The 22,802-nt window shown below is 42.9% G+C and overlaps 1 protein-coding gene and 1 long non-coding RNA gene across 8 annotated transcripts in view; both read right to left on the bottom strand.

Annotated features, from left to right (window-relative positions):
• LOC100120566 overlaps nucleotides 1-22,802 on the bottom strand; it is a 31,795-nt gene that overhangs the window by 6,255 nt on the left and 2,738 nt on the right. For 2 of the 6 annotated variants that reach the window (XM_031929722.2, XM_008213593.4), the window contains exons 2-4: nucleotides 4,162-4,234; nucleotides 3,825-3,904; nucleotides 2,669-2,903 (exon numbers count right to left, since the gene is read on the bottom strand). In XM_031929722.2, coding sequence (XP_031785582.1) covers nucleotides 2,669-2,903; nucleotides 3,825-3,895 — 306 coding nt within the window. In that variant the 5' untranslated portion in view covers nucleotides 3,896-3,904; nucleotides 4,162-4,234. Of the gene's footprint in view, nucleotides 1-2,668; nucleotides 2,904-3,824; nucleotides 3,905-4,161; nucleotides 4,800-4,823; nucleotides 7,926-22,802 lie in introns of those variants that run through there. The other 4 variants (XM_032598971.1, XM_032598972.1, XM_032598970.1 and 1 more) reach the window with 4 other exon arrangements.
• LOC116417271 lies at nucleotides 11,827-21,913 on the bottom strand. Of its 2 annotated transcripts, XR_004227571.1 has the most exons (3): nucleotides 17,291-21,913; nucleotides 12,505-13,195; nucleotides 11,827-12,038 (listed from the first exon to the last, which is right to left on the bottom strand). It is a non-coding gene; the product is annotated as an uncharacterized LOC116417271 (long non-coding RNA). The 2 variants fall into 2 exon arrangements; XR_004227570.1 differs by having other exon boundaries at nucleotides 12,505-21,913.

Below are 22,802 nucleotides of genomic sequence, written 5' to 3'. Positions count from 1 at the left end.
GATCACAATTTTTATTTCTCATGGTACGCGGAAATTACATAAATTACAGCTAAATATAATAATGTAATACAAGGCACTCTTGTGGCACTAAACATAGGGGTATTTTTTTCTGTATTTTATTTTCGTTTATTTATTCTATAGGAATATTCTCACTCAGCACACGGGGAGACTCTGAAAAACCTCCCATCTCACTTACATTATAATTACTTCGTCAATGAAGTCTTTTTTTTTTTAATGTGTTTTAAACTTAATTTTAACAATTACTTGTCTATTCATATACAATTTTGTGCACTGGTATTTTGTGTCTATGTTGAATAATTACGTGTATAAAAAAAAAAAAACTTTAATCGTTGATTTTTAGAGAATAGATTACTCGGATCGTTCTTTGCGTATTGCTAAATGTGATTCTGAACTTACAAGCTTATTACGAATCCAAAGAGAAAAATAAACTTTATTATCAGTCAGTATCAACATTTGTATGCTACAACTCCCACCATTCTATATCAAAATTACTTATAGATAGATTCGACTAGTTCATTATTTATGTAAGTCAGCGAAAGGAAATATGTAATATAAAGAACCCGATAAGAAAAAGTAGCTGAATTATATAGATCCTTCACCTTAAGTGTCAAAGAATAAGAACATTTCCATAATTTCTCTTTTTTTCTCTCTTTATCTTTTGCTTGTCCGTTAGTTTTACAATTCAGTCTTAAATCCACCTTTATATCCTTGAAAGTACACTATCTTATTTTTGGATTGTGTCGCACATATAGTTGAAAGTGTATAAAAACCTAGATAGTAGTGAAAAAAGTTAACCTAATTCGGAAAACTTATCACGCCTATATAAATATTTGTAGCATGATTCGTTTTAACAAAGATGAGAATTGTACCATAATGATCATTCTTTCACTTGGTAGCTTTAGTAGTTTCAATGATTTGATTAATCATTATAAATAATTGTAGTTACTTTAACGTAATGATTTGATCGTATTCTGAAAACTGATTTTAGTTAATCTTAGCTTGCTGCAGCAAAACAAAAATTATAAAATAAACATTCAATTTCATTGTATGATCAGTTTGCTTAAACGTTTGTATTTGACAGTTATTTTTCAATCTCGCGTAAGAAATTAACTAATGCGGTATAACTGTGCGATTAAATCGATTTTATTTATTTTTGTTTTTCTGATTTATTTAGTACAGGTGATAGCACCATTTTTCGATATAAAAAAGACCGATATTTTGAACAGGAATAGATTGTCTGCAGTATGGGGAAAAAGCACCCCGTTGTAATGTAAAAAATAGAGTTCGTGAACGGTAAAACGTCCTTAGCACTCTTGTAATTTAGATTTATAAAAAATTGACAATGTGTCACTCATATGTTTCGTCCTGTTTTACCGGCAAAATTTACTACAATATCTTCGCGTGCTCTTACACAATTGGTAAAATAAACGCAACACAATCCCCACCCTCAAAAAAAAAAAATTCTTCAAAACGTCAATATAATCAATATACCAACGCGAGAAACTATTTCTACCCCTGATCCCTATCGCCCGCGCTCGGTAAAACAGTGCGAAACTGTGAATCCCTGGTTTCAGTCGCTAAATTCCGAATCTACGTTACGTCCAGTATTTCCGCGAGTCCTTGGCTTCCTGCGCGTGACCGAGTCGTCCCTAGTCTTCTTGTTGTTCTTATTGGCAACGACAGCCGGCTCGGGCTCTTTAAAATGGTCGAAATGAAGACTATCTTCGGTGTTCTCCTCAGACGGCATGTAGTCCATGTCGAGGTCCTCGTAGACGTCGATCAGCTCACTCCCGTCGCTCTCGGCCACGACATTGTCGCTCCTAGTTCGCCTTCGCGGCTTTCGGCGAGTCATCTGCTCCTGCGGCTCCGCCATCGTCGTCCCGTCCGTCGCCGAGCGCGAGGGCGAAGCTCTGCGGTTGGCTAAGCTGGAAATCGCCGGGTCTGATTGGCTGGCGGCCAGAGCACCAATCGGTACGACATTTGGGAGGTTCTGATTTTTGTTTTCGTTTTGTATTTTTGAGTTTACGCGGGTCGTGGTAGTTATGCGGTTGGGCAGAGTGATGGTAATCGATTTTGGTTTTAATGGTTAGAAGGCGAGTCACAGACGATGCGGCAGAGAATGCAACACGTGGCAGGCGATGGCGAAGATGGAAGTTTTGAGTGACAAACAAAAACAAAAAAAATGGAGAACGCAATGTGATTAGTGAACCAAGCAACGAGGTGCGATTAATTTGTTTGATTTCGGGGGTCGAGGCTAATGCGCTTAGGCTGACTTGTCTCTACGGCATTATTTTTAGTTTGTGTACATTGGCGGGCTTTTAGACATTCTTCGAATATTTCTTTTCCATCAGATTCTATAGTAAAAACACTGGCAGGCATGTGCACTTGAGTTGTTTGTTCAGAAAGTAAGGAATTAAAATAAAACGTCTTGTGACGAATACTAATTTGATGATTCGTAAATCGAATTACAGGAGGTAATTCAAGTATCTTCGCCACAAAACAAAACACTTTACTGACAAAAAGACGTTAAAAAATCCACAAAAACAAAACAGTGACCCGAGAAAAATGATAAAAAAGAATCTCAAATAATAAAAAAGGGGTTGCATGAAAAAAAGGTGACGAGAAAGCAGTCTCAATCGACTGTTACCTTGATGGCAGTCTGCATGAGGACGGTGGTGGCGTAGTTCACGCCCTTGCTGCCGAGCTGCAGGACTGCAGTGTAGCCCTGCTCGGTGGCTCTGGCCAGGGCATCGTCGATCTCAGCTTCGCGTCTGCACAGCGCTGGATGTACGAACCGACGGTACAGGATGCTCGAGCCCTTTGTCGCCGGGCTCAGCAGCCACAGCACCAGGATTATCTTGATCTCGTAGTAGAACGGGAACCTGCGAAGAAATTTTCAGACTCTGTTACCGACATAATCGATTATCCTATTTATAAGATGCATTATCTCCAATTTATATTTTATATACAGAATTATGAATACATCGAGTGTCGCAAACTATTCTTAGTCAAACATAAAGTATGGCGGAAAGTTTTCAATTTTTTTCAATTATTGATAAAGTAAAGCCAACCGTAGCATAATTCTTTTCAATTCTTATCGATCAAAGAGTAGATGATGAAAATAAATCTCAACATCCTCTGGAAATGAAGACCCCGTACGAACCGAGGCATATAACGCGGGAGATTTATTTCTGGAGCACTTAAAAGGTCGGAAATTTGGAAAAGTGAACGACCGGTCAAAAATTCAGGAAGCCAGCGGCGGGGCTTATACTCATCGGTGCGCTCCTTCTGTAATCCGAGATAAGTAAAGAGAGAGCCAGCAGCAGTTCGTGGAGAGGAGAATTTCGACGAGGCCGAATTTAAAGGGTATATATAAAGGGAAAGATAAATGCAGCCGCTGAATTTCTGGATTATGTGGAACGGCCCGGGACGTTAAAGTAATATGTGCCAAATTTAAATATAATGCGAGGAACTGGTTATAAACGATAACGTCTGATCGAAAGGTTATTAACTCCGAGTATCGGGACGAGGAAGGAAGCTGCTTCTGCAGACGCGGGCCGGTATTTATGTGCCTAGTCTGAAATTAGACGTTTGAGCTCCGCAGCGTTTAATGCCGGTGAATGCGCGTCTGGATTACCGAGGCTTTTATATATGCGGCAGGCCGGTGTAGCCCTATTGTCAAGCTCAAAGAGGCGGGATTCGCGCGAAAGAAATGCTCGAGACTATGCCAACTGAAATAGATTGATTATATTACAACAGAAACGAGTTTCTACTTGGGAGGAGCTCGTGTAAATAAAACTTACCAGAAACTGAAAAAGACGTCAGTGAAGGTCTCGGCGCACGTGAAGAGCGCGAACACAATCCAATACATCATCCATTTTACCTGTTAAAAAACGTTTGTCTAGTAATGTCACATAGGAGATTGATAAATGTTATGCATTACGCTCTTTTTCTTTTCTTTTGCAAAACTCATATTTAATTTAATTCAATTTTTTTGTGAACACGAAAACATCGAATTCAATTAATGAAAAAGTCAGCTGTTGCAATGACCTAACCTAAATTCAAAGCACTGCTTTTATATTGATACCTGTATGGATTATGCTTCATTCAAAAAGTAGATGTAATATAAAAAAAACTCACGTATTCTTTGACGTTCTTCGTGCGCACCGCCTTGTACGAGGCATAAGCAGGATACAGCGTCCCGAAGACGAGTCTGAAAAGCGGATACAGCAGCCAATAAGTAATAGCCCTGGGCATTAACAGGGCCAAAAACAGCGTGAAAACGCCGACGTTCTCCAGGGTAAGTCTAATAGGCAGTCGTTCTAGCGAGTCTTTTGCCCAAACGATGCTCTTTCGCGCGAGCATTCGGGATATCGTCGCGCCGCCCGATGCGCCGAAGCTGCACAGGATCGACTCCTCGTCGTTGGACGAGGAGATATCCAGCAGGTCCTTGAGCTTGCGCTCGTTCGTAAGGAGCTTTTCGTCGGAAGTCCACCAGGTCGCCTCGCAGTTCTTCGTCGTCATGCTGCTCTCTAGTCGCGCGCTCATTTTCGGGCTGACTCTCAGCGAGGGACTGAGGTGGCTGAAGTAGACTGAACTTATTCGGTGGTGTAAGTTAAACATTGCAATTATATTGGAGAGTGAAGTTTCGTGGAGCTGGTTTTATTTTTCGTAATAATGTTGTTGGACCCGATGCAAGACTTTGCAAAACAAAAACAACGCCAGTCTCTACACTGCCAACCATGAAATTCATCAGCTTCACGAAACGTGGACTATTAACGAAGAGAAAACCGTATAGGTACCTGATCTTTCAAAGTCTCGCGGCGACGTTCATTTGAAGCTCCGAACGCCTCGCCCTAATGAAATCGGCATAAGCGCCGACGACAACTGGGCTTCGTCGGCATGACTGCGCGCGTTTTCTTTTTCGAGGTTAGATTACGAACGACAGCACGCTTGTTGTGATTTCGGTTTCGACAGCGGCCAAACGCGGCCTGTAAGTGTACAAGTATTTTTATTGTCGAGGTTGGCTTGTGCGCTAGAAAGGACTCGATGGTAAGACTAATGGGCGGGTCGAGTTGTCGATGGCTGTTGCGTTTTTAATAGCGGCATCGAGAATAGACTTTTGTTTGGAGTGAAAGGGTTTTCAGTTTGTGGTGTACTGAAAAAGTACTTGAAAAAAAGAAATCAGTTTCAATTTTCTTTTATCGATATGGAAGTGAAACAAGAAAATTGCTCGAATGCGATATTGTATTGCATCGTTGAATGAGTGAAAATTCATTCGGACATTGTCAGTAAAGATTTTATTGCAATCAACGATGAAGAAAATAGAATATTTGTGCTATTAAAACGTATGAAACACGGACTGTAAAAACGATTTACTCGACTGCAGCAGTAGTCCAATTTGCTGCAATAGGACTACAATTAATGCTAGCGTGCCGTATAATGTCCAATATTCACTTTATTGAATTGGAATTATGTGTCATTTGGAATTCACTTTAAAATTTCGTTTGATGCTTATAAAATCCAAATTTCGATCGAAACATTATGGAATGATCGACCTGAATTTCACAAAACTGAATTAGCCACACTCCAAGCAAAAATTCGGATTCCCATACCTGCACGAAACACGTCACTATCGAAAATCTCCCCAGAGCGAACTTTTACTAAGCGCAGAAATTAAAACAAAACAAAAACAAAAGAAAGCGAAGCCTGCGCGGAGAGAGCACACGCGAGAGCTTTTGCGAGTGGCAGCGTGAGCTTCCAGCCGAGGACTGAAAGAGCTGCGCAGTCTGCGTTGACTCAGCACGACTTTATCTGTCTGTCTCTGTCTTGACTATTTTCGCGTCGGGCCGCGAAAGCCTGTTGCAGCAAGCTCGACGCGCCGAAAAGCTTGCGATGATGCTTAAGCGGGCCACGCGGCTCTCGGCTTCTTGACCCCATTACCTCCCGAGCTTCTTCTCACTGTTATATACTCAACTTCTTTCCTTCAATCTTTCGGTCATGATGGGTTCTCAGTATTATGCGACGTTGTTGCAATATGTCGATAAATTATTCAACCCCTGTTCCGACACAATAGAAAAAATATTTGTTGCGTAGATAAAGAATTGATAATCATCTCATACTTCGTAAGAAGGTACGACAGTTTTGCTTTTTGATTATTATAGTACTTTTAATTTCATGTTTTCGCTAATTAATCTGACCATATGCGACCATTGTCTTCGACTCTGATATTCAAATATGAAAATACCCTTGAATACAAGCATCAACTGGACCTTCAAAAACCTATTTTTTTTCTTGACATTTTTAGGCTAAGACAGCTACTTAATTTTCTTGCTCTACTTCTAATGTTTTGGATAGGTGGATGTAGAAAAATATTTCTCTTCCTCTGGAACCCTATAATTTTCCATGATGTAGTTTTTAAACTACTTACGACGACATCGATTACTCGGGGAATTTAAGAAGAAATTACGAAATCGATTTTTAGCAACAAAATTATAATTAGTGAAAATGGCAATGGCACAGAACAACCGTTATTTCCTGCTACACACATATTGGTATATTTTCTGACGAATAAGATTTCAGATATAGTAGTCGTTTCGGTTAATATTTGAAAACCACTTCTTACTGTCGGCTTACGCGAACTGAAAAGTCAAAGAATTTCTATAGAAAATTACAATGGCGAACGTACTTCTTAAGCTTGAAACAATTGTTAATAACTGAAGAACATTATCGCTCCGTGATTTAGGAAAGAAAAACAATCTTTCCGGACTTATACCTATTATGCGACCTAAATGCCACCTTAATGTCTGCAATGATGATTTGACCCCAGCCATTTCTCCTCAACCTCACCCGCACGTACTTACACACTTATCAGCGACACCTTACAAATTCATTCAGCCGAACGGCGACAGAGACCGAAAGCAACGAGACTCGCGCGAGTGAGGCAGCTCGACTGACTGAGTATAGAACACACCGACGCCTCGTCCGATTCGGACGACTGCCGGGAAGGAACGAAGCGGCGACGATTACGTCGTTCCCAGGTAATTCGATGATTAGCGCCAATGTCGAAGCACAAAGGCATACGAAGTACAGAGCTGATTACGTAACCGAGGCGGCGGCCTGCGTGCAAAGGACTCTTTTTCTCTCTTGTTTTGTTGCTGACGCTCGTTTCGCATTGTTATTATGGGCGCGGGTGGGATTCTTTTGTTACACCGTCCTCCCGTTTTAGGTGATAGTGATGGTGATTACTATTTATCAAATGGGGTTGAATTGGTTTTAGTAATATATTTTATCGTTGGAAAAAAAATTAATTAAAAAATATATTAATTCGTAGATCATCAGCTATAGCAAACGATACAGGTAGTAAAAATAGCGCCGGAAACTAAAGAATTTCTCTGACGATCGCTTCAGATATTTCACAAAAATAACCGGAGCTTTTTATTTTTAATTTGTTGAAACCGTTCGAGTCTGCACTGTGTGTGTTCGAAAGCCAACAAATAAACTGTTCTGAATAGACATCCACGATTAGGCTACTATAAATCCGTGCGGCAATAGCGCGCCATCTTCATTCGCACGCACGTGGGGCGCTATCGGCTCTTCAGATGTCCGGCGTTAATAGAAAAGCGATTATATATTGAAACGAGCGGCTCTCTTATTCTTGACTTTCTTCGCGGTCGACGCCGCACGGCGGCACGTGACTCGAGAGGTCAAGATCAGTGACGCGTTCCCAAGCGTTGTCTCGAGCTTTTTTTCCCTAGCGCGATTTCACACTGCGGATCGCCGGAATTCAGCTGACATCGAATCGCACTTTTGCTGATTTTATAGCCTTCATGCCGTTACTTTTTTTTGTCGTTTTGCTTGCCTCTCACTAGATTTTATAACGGTAGCTTCGATCGATTGTTGCTGCGGGCTCGTGATGAAACATAATATGTTTACTACAATGTTTGGATCGCGACTCAAAAGAGTGATACATGCCGATTTTCAGCGCGACATTTGTGTAACGCGTTGCGCAAGTGTCAAGTTTCGAAAAATCCTGTTTTTATTCGGAGAAAATTGTACTCACCACGTTACATAAAGTTTTTTACAAGCTGCTGATTTTCCGACAAGCTACAAAGTATCAGGTAGTTTGCCTTTTTACTGCGGCGTAAAATATAAATACACAACCGACATAACTAGACTGGCATTTTATATAGAAACTCTATATCTTTGCTAACTAGATGCACTGCTTTCGTTACTTCATAAACCGGCCGTAAGTGTCTCCCATTATAGCGACCGCTCGAATTATGCCGACTTGACAAAATCGAAAAATACGACTTATGAAAATAAATCAGTTTTAAACTAATTCGGGGCGCTTTTTTGACCAAATTTCAATCGACCCAATTCGAAATATGATTCATCGTTGATGAAAAGAAATAAACGGAGTTACGCGTGCAGTATATGGGAGCTTTCGCAAACGATAGAACAGCTGACAAAACACAGAGCTTGCAGAGATTATTTTGGGACGAGAACAGCCAGCGAGGATCATTGGCCTGCAGAGAACAGCAAGACGATGCCATTTGCCAAGTGCTGAGACGAAAGTCGAGGGCGAAAAGGGATACCAGTAGATAAGTGACCGAGAACATTCGACTTACCGATCGTTGGATATTGAGATTTGAATCTCGCTGGGATTTCGAAGGACGGTTGACCCTAGAAGCTCAGTAAATGGCTAGATCACAGGATTTAAGAAATTTGATCAAGTTTCGATCATGATCAGAAAAGCTCGCCACTCAAAATCAAGACTGGCCGCCTTCGCAAACATCCGACGATGCGGAAGGCGGGAATGAAGCGTTCGAGGCACCGCAAGGTGAACGGGAGTTCCGATAAGCCTCGGAGGAAGGAGAGGATTTTTTCTCTCGCGAGAGGCATAAGGAGAGAAATAAAAACAAGCGGAGAGAGAGAGAGAGAGAGGGCGATTCATCAATTTATTGCAGTCTTTCGACATGTGCGCAGTTCCGTCATAGCGCGCGTTACATACGTTATGTGTGTGTCTGCAGTGTATACAAAAGATATATATAGTTGTGATTTTCGCGTATGGACTTATATAAAATTACGTTCTATAATCGTTCGTGTAGCTTATAATTACGGGTAAGTCGGATGACTCGTCGGCCGATGGAAGCGCTTTTTTCGCTTCGGAAATTGCTTACGCTTAACGATAATGAAATACAGTAATGGCTTGCGATTAGGGTTTGTAATTGTTGCTCACGGGCTCCGGATAATTTTATACATTGAGGAACTTTTCTAAGGATGCCCGATAGTCCGCGCGCGGTTCTTTTTTCCAGTTCGCAGCTTAGAATTACGCCGAGTTGATTTCGCGATTTATGATAATTCAATATATGGGGAATTCTACGAGAAAAATGCCATTTTCTGGTTGGAGAAACCGAGAAAAACAAATGTTGGGACACACTCCCGCAACTTTTTTTTCTTATTGTACATGTTTAGAACCATGCAAAATCACGTTCCAACATCGAAAAAGTGCCTTGTGACACTGTTTTATAGGCCCTTTAAATTCGTCGAAAAATAGCCATTGTTCAACGGCATGTACCTAATGCATAAGGGCACAAACAGAAAATGTATTACGGTAGAGTGAGAGAACGGGAAAAGAGCTTCAATTAAAAAATGTTGGAAATGCTTGATTTTGTCAAAAGTAACGCACAACTGAAAATGCGGAAAAATCATGAAAATTGCAGGATTTTTCAAAGTCAAGACATTTGTATCTTTTTTCATGATTTTTCCGCATTTTCAATTGTGCGTTACTTTTGACCAAATCAAGCATTTCCAACGCATTTTTTTTTGTTTTTTTCAGTTTCTCCAACCAGAAAATGACATTTTTCCCGTAGAATCAATTCTCCATATACTCGGCGACTTGTTTACATCTCGCGCGGATTTATTCATACAATCGTACTCTCGGAGGATAAAAGAAATAACCATCTACTCTCGCTTTTGTATTTTTGTAACATCCTCCTTTTAATAATATTCAATAACAGATTGAGGTCAAGGCGCGCAGTCACTTTATTATCATCATATTGAAAAAGAAAATGAATCGACCGATGCGCATATGTAAGCTAACTTGCGAAACTCGATTTCGATTTCTTTTTCTCTTTTTTTCACGGAGGAGAGGATACAGCGTTCCGTCGTTCTTGACAGCGTTTTACTCGCAAATTATCGAAGCTACTTGTGAGATGGAGTCCCGGTCGCGCGAGTGAACATTTTTTCGGATGATAAATGCAGTCGTCTTAACCAACGTCTAAATGAGTTGTCTGTGTTAAAATACACGATATCGCAAAGATCTTTGTTTTACTTATGGCGAAGTTACTCTATAGCTAGAGGTTAATACATAATTTTGATATGGTTTCATATCTTATACGCTATACTGAGTATTTTTAGGTACTTAACACTAGAATCATACGCATACAAATATTCCCTCAGTTTCGCAAACTTTCAAATGTAATTATACTTGAGTTCGCCATCCAGTCACACGACTGATGCTTCTTCGAAGAAGTCGCGCAGAGAGAGAATAGACGCGTCTAACATCAAACGTCGATAGCAAATTGAAAAACCAATTCTGAAGATATGTTACCCGACAATTTCGTCGAGTCCGTCTCGTATTTCTCTCTGCGCGATTTCGTATTTAGCCAACTGACTCTTTCAGAGCCATCCTGTATACACGAAACGTCCGACCTGTCTCAAACCACCTCCTCTTCCCCCTGTTGCACGATCTTGAGCGGTGCCGGCAGGATGACGACCGTCACCGTGCTGACAACGGTCACCGTCCTGAAGACCGGCGCGTGAAAGCTGCGCGAGTATTGCGTCGCCGTGGGCACCTGGACCACCGGCGCTGAAGCGCGGCTCGGGCGCACTGGACAGGTCATCACGCCGCGGCTGAGTCGGGCCAAGTACTGCCTGATTCTTTTCATAAAAGCCGAGCCGCAGCTCGAACAACTGAAACTCCGTGCGTGTCGCGCAAAATCGATCGACAAAAAATGCCGCTCCTTCAAGCTCGATCGGCGACGGTGTTTGGCTTTTCAGAGGCTCCGCTGTGCGCCGCTTGCGGGTGCAACGACCGACAGTTTGGAGGATGCACGCGATATTCCACGCCCTGACGCTTTTCCAATTAGCCGTTCGGCGAAGGTAAGCGGCTCGGTAAAATTGTTCTTCCGAGGAGGCTGCACTCGACTTCTCAGCGGTGCGCGACGGAATCGAGGATTTCGCAAAAATCTAACGCAACTTTTTCCCTTGCATAGATCGGAAGAAGCCTCGGTCACGAGAGGAGAAATAGAGAAACACCTTTTCCGCGTGTTTGGAGCTGGATGGAGCTTCGCGCCGGGGAATTTAATCGGCCGCGATAAATCTCACTTTCGGAATGCGCTTAGTTTTCCGGGCGATCTGGCTAATCGCGCGTTAATCTTTCGGACGCGTCGCTCGTGTATCGTCCGATCGTGTAACAGCCCGTCGACTCTGGTCGCGCGCCAATGCTCCTCGCTCTCATCCGCGCGCAAGCCTTCCAACCCTAACTTCTCTCCTTTTGTTGTTCAACACGACGCCTTTCTTCCTTCTCTCCCGAGATTAATCGTCGCTAATTTGGAGTTGCAAAAATTTCTATTTTCGAGCTGGAATGATGCTGCTGCTTGAATGAAGCGCGATGATAATGGCTTCGCCTCGGCTCCTTTTAGAGCAACCGATAACGGCTTAAAATAATACTGCAGAGTATAAACGACGACGGATGCCTCGCGGTATGACGTAGACACTAGATTAACGTCACGAGCGACGTTTTTTTCGTCACCGCCGCTGATGCTGTGTCCCCTTTCTCTTGTCGATATTTATTGTGTTTTTTTTTTCTCTCGAACGCCTTCGCAGATGACGGTAAACAGTTTATTTTTCTTTTCGTCGCCGAGAGAGGAGTGGCAGTGTCGAGTGGCAGATTCTCTTGGATAAAGAAAGGTATTCCTTGCAACTCTGGACACTTGATTTTCGTTGCTCGCCTGTGTAGGAAAAGATGAAGTTACTGCATTTGGTGGAATTTTTATTTTGAGCTTCAACTTCTGGAGCACTTTGCATCGTTTTAAAGAGTAAAGGCCTTTTTTTTTATTTAATCGCACACATTTCAAAGTTTTTCAATTAATGTTGTTTTTTAATTGATCTTCAACTTAAAAAGGAGAATTTGAATGAGTTGAACAAATAATTTTAGAATCACTTTATTTTATACTTTGTGCAAAGTATTCTAAAGATCATACATGCAAACGAATTGTTTTGGACAAATACTCCAAAAATACTACGTTGTTTATTCTACTCAAAGTAACGAGTTTACACTGAAACGAACAATACGATTAAAAGTTTATTTAATGCAAGGCGATCTTGCAACGAAATTTAAAAGTCGCAACAATTAATGCTCACAGTTATAAAGCTTCAAAAAAAAAATCGATTGATTTGTCATCAAAAATCACCTACTCAGAAGAAACGCAAACAAGCCAGTCCAAAAGTTTCTCCACAGGTCCAGGGGTACCTCCAAATCCCTTTCTTTCCGTTCTCGGCCTCTTCCAAAAACTTCTCTCACGATCCTCTTAAATCTCGCCGAATGGACGAAATAACTCCAACCACAAATTGAGCGATTCCAAATGAAATTTAAAACTGTGCACTCGCGCCAGCAAAAATGGCTTTTCACTATCGCAGAGAGACGCTGCCACAATACTTGAGAAAATTGTGGAGAGATGCTCGAGGCGTGCGTTTCGCGAGCGTCGCGACGCCAAGACTGAAAGTTCGGCCACTCCCGCGGTCCGATTTATATTTAAGCGACGCCGAGGCGCCAAGTCTCTCTTTCGCGAGAAGAGGGAATACGAAGAAGAAAGAGAGACTGGTGGTGGGAATAAATGAGTCGCGAGAAATAGAGCGGCTCGGCTTCTTTTTTTCGCTCTCGGAGGAAGCGTCTGTTTGTTAAATCGGGTTGTTGTTCTGGAGATTGTTTGTTAGAGGTGGACGGAATTCCGGTTGATTCGGGGAGAAGCTGAAGAGGTCCGCATGTGTTTGCTATTCAATCATAAAAATTTCCGTTCGACGATGACGCGCTGGTATTGTTGTTTCGCTGAATCGATTGTATGTTTTCAACTTGCTTTGTCGTCGGGAAGTTGTAAGACGTCGATTTCTATGGGAAGATGAAGAGAGAAAAAATAAATAAATCACGCCCCGAGGTATTCTGTAAAGAAAATATTGACTGTGGCTGATGCACATCGGTGTCTCGTGCGTATTTGCAGTGAAAAATATTAATGAGGAACAAGCACATAATGTATGCCTTGATATAAATGGGAATTCGATGTGCGACAAAACGAGATACGTACAAGAGAGCTCTCGGGAAACCGTGACGATATTTCAGCTTCGTTCAATTAAATGGAGAATTGATGGTAGTTATATTTTTGCAGACGATTTTTTCAGCGTGCAATTAGAACCGGTTTGACGCTGGCGTCGCGGTATTCATTTTGCATTCCAGAGTAGTTGTTTTTTTTCGTAAAGTTTCATACCGTTAAATAACGTTTCGATATTTCCTTTGACTTTCTACCACGCCTTTTTAAGTCCAACCGATTTGGATCAAACACTTGGTTCGAAAACTACCAGTGTACGCGCGCGCGACCTTCTAACATTCGTTTGCTTTCTTTTGCCGCGTCGGGTTTCCCAATGCGGCATCTTCTCGTCGAACAAAGGGCGTCAGTCGGGGTCGTCGCTTCTGAGAGTTCATGTCTAAATTTCGACCAATTAAAAATAAAGCTCTTACTTTTATTAGACCGCGAGCTTATTTTCGCGTCGCGAGAGAGGATGTGAGTGCTGCAGGACACGTCATTCCGTTTAATAAAATTGCTTAGGCATGAGACGGCGTTATTTCGCGCTCTTTATCACCGCGGCTAATTTTAAACGCATCGAGAGCACAATCGGATACGATTCCGGTCAGGGCAATTAATTGTGGAAATGAACATGAAAATGATGTATCTGGCTTTGTATAAATAAATCCAGACATCCGCCTATACAGTTTCGATGAAAATAACGGCAACGCTATTCCAGTGTGATGATTAATCGAATAGACGTTAGGTAAACAGGATATCGCGGAACCGTCTCGTGCCATGGTCATCGAAACCGGAAGACGAACCCTTTAGCAGTTACGAAAGTCAAGCTCATCAGTGGGAATCAACGGAAATCTCATGCAGACTTGAATGTTCTAGGCGAAGGCGGGAGGTATTATGTAAAGATTCACTGACGCGTGATCTTGGAGGTCTAGAGTCGCGAGAATTGGCGACTAGAGCTGCAGTGAGTCACGAACTGTATACAGACGCGCTTCCTCAACTTTCGGCCGGCGCAGCCCCGAGGATCATCTTTCCGAAAGTTATTGGCTCAGCCCGTTAATCAGTCAAAATTAAACGTTTACGGTGTCAATTAGGGGTAAATTTATCTATCTGGCGTGGAGGATCCGATAATTAGAGCTGATTTAGGACGGAGTTAAGTTCCAAAGAAAAATGGGCTCTGAAAGTAAATATTGATTTTAGATTCATTCATTTCGGATAATTGTGTATTGTCGACTTTTGGATGATTAAAACCTTATATATTTTAGGGGTATCTAGCGTTTCAGAGAACCAAAAAAGCTTTAGTCTTATTGTTAGAAGCAAACGATCAACTCGCTTGCCAGAGGTAGCATGTTGGCAAAATTTAACATTGTGCGAACACACGCGGGCAGTTTGTTACTAAACAAAAGTCTTAAGAGTTCTGAAAGGTTGGAATTTTCATAATTGTCAGTGCCAAAAAGACTATTCAACTGTAATTATCCTCATAACGAATAAATGTTATTTATATTTATGTATAAAAGTCCTATTCGAGAGAATCTCGAATCTTGAGCGTGATCTCAAAGTTATAACTTAATGAATACCTATACTTTTGTTCATTGGGTTCGTGTACGCAAACATAGTAACCACTTATAACATAACAATAACGCTTTTTTGATCGATATCAGAAACTTTAAACGAAAATATATCAATAATTCGATTCCTAGAATATGCAATATTTGAAAGCCCGCGATCGATAACCCGATGTTGTCTCCTCGCAACCGACGGGACAGGAGAATAAAAATAATCAAACTGCAAAATGATCGAAAGTGCATTGACTCGCTGAGGTCGTCGGCATCTCTCGACATAATACCTAACCTGCGCCGAGTGCAAAATAAAAGTCTATCCGTCGACGTCAGCAATGTGGATGACATTGAATGCGCGCACGGAAGTATGTATATATCACACACGCGCGTATATTGTACATCTGGCACTAGTATTTTTTTATTCTCGCGTTTCCACACAATGATGATAATAAAAGGGGGATAAGAAGACGAGCAGAAAGTAGAAACGACGCACGCGAGTTTGATATTTCGAAGGCTTTTATGAGAAGAAAAAAGACTATGTCTCACGGCACGAAATGTCGGGTTCCCTTGCGTCATTTATGACTTCCGAGCGTTTTCGTATTCGAGTGAGGTGAAGCTTGCGCGGGCTAAGGTTAATGCACCTGTTTCAAGTATCGTATATCGGAGTGACTGGTATTTTGAGTTTATTTTCCATTATTTGATGTGCAACTTTTTAAAACTCTTTGATGAGAATATGCGCACCACGATATGACATTATTTTCCAATTGATTTGTCAAGTTTTCTTCAGATAAGCACTCAATTTTTCTAAATGATACAATATAATATACTTTCAACATAAAAACATCCTACATATTCTCAAATATAGCAAGAACTCATGAAGCAAGTTCGAAATTGCTAGTTTCTTTTAACGTTCCTGAGTAAAAAACGAGTGAAACCTGATAACTCTAAGTATCATCTCGAAAGAGATACAACGCCAACATTCCCGCAAGCAGCAACAACGCCGACACAACAGCAGCGCAGTATAGCAGGCAGTATGAAAAAAGCCAGGATGAAACGAGCGCGCGCACTCGACCCCCGGTTGGCAACCCTTCGTACGGTCAGAGGGTGGAGAGTAGCGAAAGAGAGACTTGGGGGAGACGCGAAAGGGAAGGAGGAGTGTGTATACTGCACACGCGACAGAGAGAGAGAGAGAGAGAGAGAGAGAGAGAGAGAGAGAGAAGGCTCGCGCGTTTTCATGTTGCGGTAGTACAGTGCTGCCGCCGAGCGAACGAGCCCCCAGTGGTATCAGCTGTTCGGCCAGGCGCGATTTTTCTACAGCGCCGCGTATAATCGAGACGCTCTCGCGCCTGAGAGATGCTAAGCTCTGTACACAAAATATACTTAATACGGGATACACGTTATAGCTTCTTTTTCAATATGAAATGTGTAACGTAAGCGTAGACTTACAAATGTTAAGGAATGTATACTATAAACAACTAACTCGAATTCTTTATAGATAACCTATTGAGTTGTTTCGCATAAAATGTTGTTGTATGCGTAATGAGCGCAAGCTATCTTTTGAGCAATATGAACTTGGACTTTCTTTCTAAATATTTCTGAAATTTTCAGCGCGAAAGGGTTGTTAGGACACCCGTCTCATTAAGCCAGGGAATTCAGCCGATAAACTGCAATCTCCGGACAAAAAAAAGCCGCCTCTAACTCTAACACACACGACACCACCTACCTACAAGAAGCTGAAGACCGAGTGGAAGAGAGAGCCAGTCCGCTTTCGCGTGAGCGGGGATATCGATTCAGGCCGAGGTTGGAAACAAGTTCGCGTCCGTGCCACCCTCGTGATTTTCCGAGCGCGCTGGAGAGCGTGAGAGAGAGAGAGAGAGAGAGAAAGAGAGATGAGAGAAGGGAACGTTGCACGGAGAGTGTATGGACTCGTGGAGGCGTGTGCAACCCTCCTTCTCGCCTCTCTGTTGCCAGACGCGGAATCGATCCAACACGCTGCTGCTGCTCGTCGTTGGCCTCTGCTGCTGCTGCTGCTGCTGCTACTCGGCTATTGCGTGGAAAAAGCTCTCAGGCGCAAGAGGAAATTAATGGTTGTAGATGAGAGGCAGGAGAAGGTGGCGCTCTGCGACAACGGATAAGAAATTCAAGGAGCAAGGGGAGCTCGGGAATGGGGAAGTCTTTGACGTTCTTTTTTTTGGGTTATTAAGCGGAAGCCAGAATTTTAATATTGCTTTACCAGGAGAACCACATATGTAGCTGATTTTTATCGAGGTGGATGGGTATTTGGTGAAAATGAAAATACACTCGATGATAATGACGGCGACGCTTAAAATCAGTGAGCAACGTTTTCACCTATCATATCGTCACATGATTTCCTTGGGCTATGCGAATCGAAATTGACTTCCGAGATACAGTGTTTGCGCCATCGTAAACACACCTCGATCGCTGTAACTGCACTGCGCAGATATCAGCTGTTCGGAGTTTCTGAACTGACATTGCCCTAGGCGTTGGCCGCGATCGGACGACGGATCGTGGGTGGTGTAACAAGGCAAACTCGATATTGGAAAATAGCTTCAGCACAACAAATGAAGATTGACGATCGCGCGAGAGTGACGTCGCATCTTTTCATTCTATCTGCTCTTTGTTTGTACACAATATTATCTATTTTTTTCTGAAAACAGAATTACAATGTTACTTCAGAACGATGTAGTGTATACTGCTGTTGTACGTAGCACAACGTGCGCTAGCCGATAAGCCGGATACTTCAAGGTTAGAAGCGCTAAAGCTATCGCGGAGGTTAAATGTTGTTTTGCTAATGTCGTTGGCCAACGCGAAGATTAGATAGCCATTGTATCGCCACAAACTTTTCACCCGAGAGGCAGTTTTAGTTTTCTTCAGTTTAAAAAGATATACGCGCATTTTTAATAAAACAAGATACCCTATGCCGTCTTCGGCGTACAATAATTTTTATTTCTCAGAAAAATCCACCGAGAAATAACTCCGGGATGAAGAGCGAACAAACAAGTCCTCCAGCTGTTACACGTGCATCCGCGAGGGCACCGTAACTCGATTACGAAAAAATCGTCGAAAAAGGGGACCGCGACATGCAGGAGCGAACTCTGCCAAGGTCCTCGCGACCTACTGCCCGCGGGGCCACGAGAGCGCGAAAGTCACTGATCGTCTCGCGACGAGCCTTTTTCGGCCAAAAGCCTCGACCGATCGCAATTACACATACGCGCTTTTCGCCCTGGTACATTATGCAGAGCATCGATCGTTGCGTCACGAAGGTCGCGCTCTACGACGACGGTGATGACTGAGGAAAATTCGGGATTTATTCGAGGTTGGGATCAAGTTTAGGGCGTGCTTCCCGTTCGCCGTGCCAACGACTAGCTAACCAATTCTGGCTGTATCAGAAGCGGATAAGAATTTTTCGCGTTACCCAATTTTATAGTGTGTGTTGCAAATTTATTTATGCATCGAATGTCGCAGGTTCCACGGGCCATTATAAATGTAAGTCGCTCTCCCTCTCGCGAAGACGCCAACGCAAAAGCACGCACCGAAAAGAGGCACATCTCGCTGTGAACCTCTTCGGACGATGGCAAATGAATGAAAAGAGAGAGAGAGAGAGAGAGAGAGAGAGAGAGAGAGAGAGAGAGAGAGAGAGAGAGAGTGGAAAGGAGGAGAGAGAAAAAAGGGCCGGTTTGAAAGGCGCAATGTCCAGCGCAATTTTCTTGACAGCCGCGAGGTCAAGCTTCATTCACGATAATATATTCGCACGCGGCGCAGTATTGAATTTCATAATAACATGTTATGGTTTCGTCATTTTTTATAAGGTGAAATTAGCGCTGCGTGCGCGAGAATCATCAACGTTTACGTGACTCAGGTGCCTCTGCCTCAGGTGCGGCTCCCCTGGCGTATTGAAATCGAGGCAGCTCTCGAGAGGTGAATTATTTACAGGAAAGTATACGAGCAGTTCTATCGTGGCATACTTCCATCAGCCTTCTTCAACTGTATACCTACTACAAACTGTGGCCAAACTGGAGCACGCAACCGTCAATTTAGTTCGAGAGAAGCGTCTATGCGAAATGTGTCTCGATCTCCTTTCCAAACAATCTATAACTCCGATCCTTCTCTTGTGAAGCTCTTAAACCCAAAGCTATAATCCTTCCCTCGCCCTCAGACCTCAAAGTAAAGTCGCATCGAGTCAAGTGCAAGAGACACACGCTGAGCGCATCGACAACGCCGCGATGAGTCAGTCCCACACAGTGTCTCTTTTTCTTTCGTTCGCCAAGGCCTCTCGCGCGTCGCTGCAGAGAAGGAAGGAGAAAGACAGCGAAACGCGCATAAAACGAACAAGAACAAAAAACAGCGGCAGCAGCAACGACTCGGCGGGAGAAACAAAGATAAGGAAACCGCGCGCGCGGCGCACAAAGAAGCGAGCGAGTGCAGCAACCCGCCGTTTCTTTGTGACGTAGGAGAGGCGCGACGAACGCGCTTGTGGGCAGCGCTTCGCGTCGATCAGCTGACGAGTCGAGAGGGAAGGGAAAGAGCGAAAGCCTGCAAGGGCCCGTTATGTAGGCTGCTGCTGCTGCATGGCAAGGATGCGAGTTAAATAATGAATGAGGGACAACTCTGAAAGCTACTGCGAGATGTGCTGCGTGGCACTTGTCATACTCGCTGTCGTAAGCTCAGATATTATGCTCGAAGAAGTTGTCTCCAGTAATTCAGTATATACAGAGGATTGGGTTATTATTTAAATAGGCTTTTTTAGTAATAATGCAAACGTTTTTATCGCACGAATGAAAGGAAACATTTTATCACGCTGTTCTAGTTTCTCAGTGTTTTCAGTGCGAAGACAGAGAGCAACTACTGAGCTGTCAGCTGATTTAATCAGAGTATACAATGACTGCGTAATAGGATGTGTCATTGTTTTCGATAATCGACGAAAGACACGATAACCACACTACGCATATGCTATACAAGCACTGACGATATTGCGCAGCGAAATTCGCACCACAGTCAAAGCCCTATATATGCATATTGTAATATTTAGAGTGAGTTTTTGTCGTGAATCACTATAGATTATCGAATTATATTGAATTTACCAATGTGAATGATCCATAATTCAGAGTGGAAAGTTATCGAGCTTATCAGTTTCCTCATAGTGCTTATAGCACGCGAGCAGATTAAAATCTGCACACCGCATCAAAACTGAATCAAAACTAATCCACAAGCTACTAGCCTCAACTGCACGTTGAAAGACGACTCGCTACACTGTCGCCTACAGTCCAAGCTGCAGCGGCAGAGCGGAGTCTATATTAGCCACGCGGTAGCTCGGTTCGGCCCGTGATTTTATTTGCCCTGCCGTAGCGGAGCGAACTCGCTCTCTTGGCTCGCTATTTTTAACGTCCCAAGCAGGCGCGAACTAGCAGCAGCAGCAGCGCCAATTTTAGCAGCAATTTTGAGCACTCGAAAACGCCATTAATCCACCAGCGAGATCCGACTCGCCTTTTCACCGTGGCGAATCGCCTTCGGACGATGATTATTCTGTGCGACGATTTCTCGAGGCAGATTTTCGTACGAAACAACCAGTAATTTCGGTGTTAAGGCGAAAAGCACAAAGATAAGAGTAAGTTTCAAAATGCTAAATAACGAAGCTAGGAGTTTCGTTATTACAAAACCGTTCATTAAGATCTCGATTCATAGTAACAATCTTATCGCAATCCAAGACCAGGAACACCAATCTGAGAATTGAATCTTACGCAGTAGTTCAATAAATAGAGGATGAAACAAAGCACCGAAGCACATCATTGATAAAGTTATGAAAGAGCTGCTAAACCTCTCCGCCGAAAAAAAATCCCGCGCGCAACCTACACACTCCTCCGCCCCTCTAATTTTCCAATAAACAAACCCTATCGCATTGGATCTCCTGGTCCACAACATCAAGATAAACTGAAACAAAAGCGCGAATGCCTCACAGAGCAGAGCAGCTGATCTCGAAAGAAGCCCCGCATTGTCCGTCCTGGTCGTTCTAATTGCCTCTGCGAAGAAAAACAGCTAAAGTAAAGTGCAGAGCAGCAGCAGCAGCGAACCGAGAGCGCGTGTGTGAGTGTCTGTGTACACATATATCTGGGACAGGAGAATCGAAGGGTATAGCACTCTCGTAACGCTTCTCTTTCAAGGACGCCAACAGCACGTATATACCTGCACGAGAAACAGAAGAGAGAGCACGATTTCCTTTTATCGGCGCTGAGCTACTGAGAGAGAGAGAGAGAGAGAGAGAGAGAGAGAGAGAGAGAGAGAGAGAGAGAGAGAGAGAGTGAGAGAGAGAGAGAGCCGTATAGACTTAGGTTGAAGGCATACCGGACAGAGATAGAGATAGACGCGAATTTTTGCTATATGCCTGCGGTTGGCTGACTCTGGATATACGTTGGAATGGCTGGATAGAGGAGATAATGTCAAGGAGAAGAGGAGGGGCGACACTTTATGGGCTGCATGCGATTCTATTTTTGATTTACGTGGAAAATTCTTCTCTCGCCGCGCGATCATTGCGCAACGAGACTTTGTCGTTGATTTCCTAATTTTGAGGAAAATCGTGTCCAACGAAGAGGTCGCTGACCAACGCCGGCATTTCGCAAGGCATTAGAAACGCTGCGCGAAAATCGGGGCTTCGATCAATTTCACGCTGTGGTCGCTAGAAAATTCGAAAAAACAGAGCTATTGCGAAACTTCCTCGAGAACCTAGCTCATCAAAAATTTTAATTCCGCTGCCGGACTGAGAAATTTTAAAATTAAATCAAAGTCGATCTCGGCATAAATATTCATACCCCTCGCGTGCTTAGCCTTAGAAAGGCTTTGAACTCTGAAAAGAAGTTTGTATTATAGTCACTCTTTCTCTCTTTGTATGTATATGATACGGACGAGTATAAAATTGTTCAGAAAAATTGCCGCAATGGCCGAGAGTGACCGACTGTTACAGCCTCCCCCCCCCCCCCCCATTGTTCTTGGGAAAACGCGTGTTTCGTTCTTCTAAGCTCCTCGAGCGAGTAATCACCTTTCGCAACGTTGCAGCAGCGATAGAGCCAGTACATACAGCGCGAAAAGCGCAGGCGAGGTTATGTCGATTCTCGCTGGAGCGCGAAGGAGATGCACTTTCACTTAAAACCGTCGTCGTCAGCCGCGTGTACAATAAGCCGAGTTGTTAGTTCGTTCGCAGAACTATACGGTGAGTCCTTTGTTCGCCCGGCCAAGTGCAGTAGCTATGCACCGCTGTGTTTATTCGAGTTAGCGCGATGCTACCGCTGAGTCGAGGGATTAATGCTGTAATTAAGAGATATACAGCAAAATGTATGTTAACTGGATTTTAATTGAAGCCGCCCGGATGCATTGTCATGAGATATTTGCGTGTTAAAGATCGATGTGATTGATTATTTTTTTATCGGAAGCTGATTTTCTTGAACTTTTTGCTTTGGAGTATAATGATAACTTTTCATCAGCCGGCCGAGTGTATTTTATTTATTTCAACGCTACTATGGATTAGAAAATGCTGAGAAGTTTGGAGGTATAGTGACTCGCGCAATGTTGACGAAGCCTACCTAGATTGGTGTTATGATAACAATGTCTTTGTTTTCATAACAAAACAGCTGTTCAGAAGGCACAAGTATGCCGAGTGCCGTGACGACGTCTCGGTGCTATAATGACGTCGTAAATAAAGCATTTCCGTCAAACTATTATTTATTATTTATTTGCTTTCGTTACATAAAGAACGATACTTTTACTCTGTTGCTAAAACTGCCTGAGCACGCAACAGTAAGGTGCTTTCTTTATTTTATTAATCCGAAAATATTCATCGTATAATTGAAAA

Source organism: Nasonia vitripennis, chromosome 4 (genome assembly GCF_009193385.2).
Source record: "Nasonia vitripennis strain AsymCx chromosome 4, Nvit_psr_1.1, whole genome shotgun sequence".
Classification (NCBI taxonomy): Eukaryota; Metazoa; Arthropoda; class Insecta; order Hymenoptera; family Pteromalidae; genus Nasonia; species Nasonia vitripennis.
The sequence above is the reverse complement of the archived record's forward strand: the minus strand, read 5'-3'. Positions and strand labels throughout refer to the sequence as shown.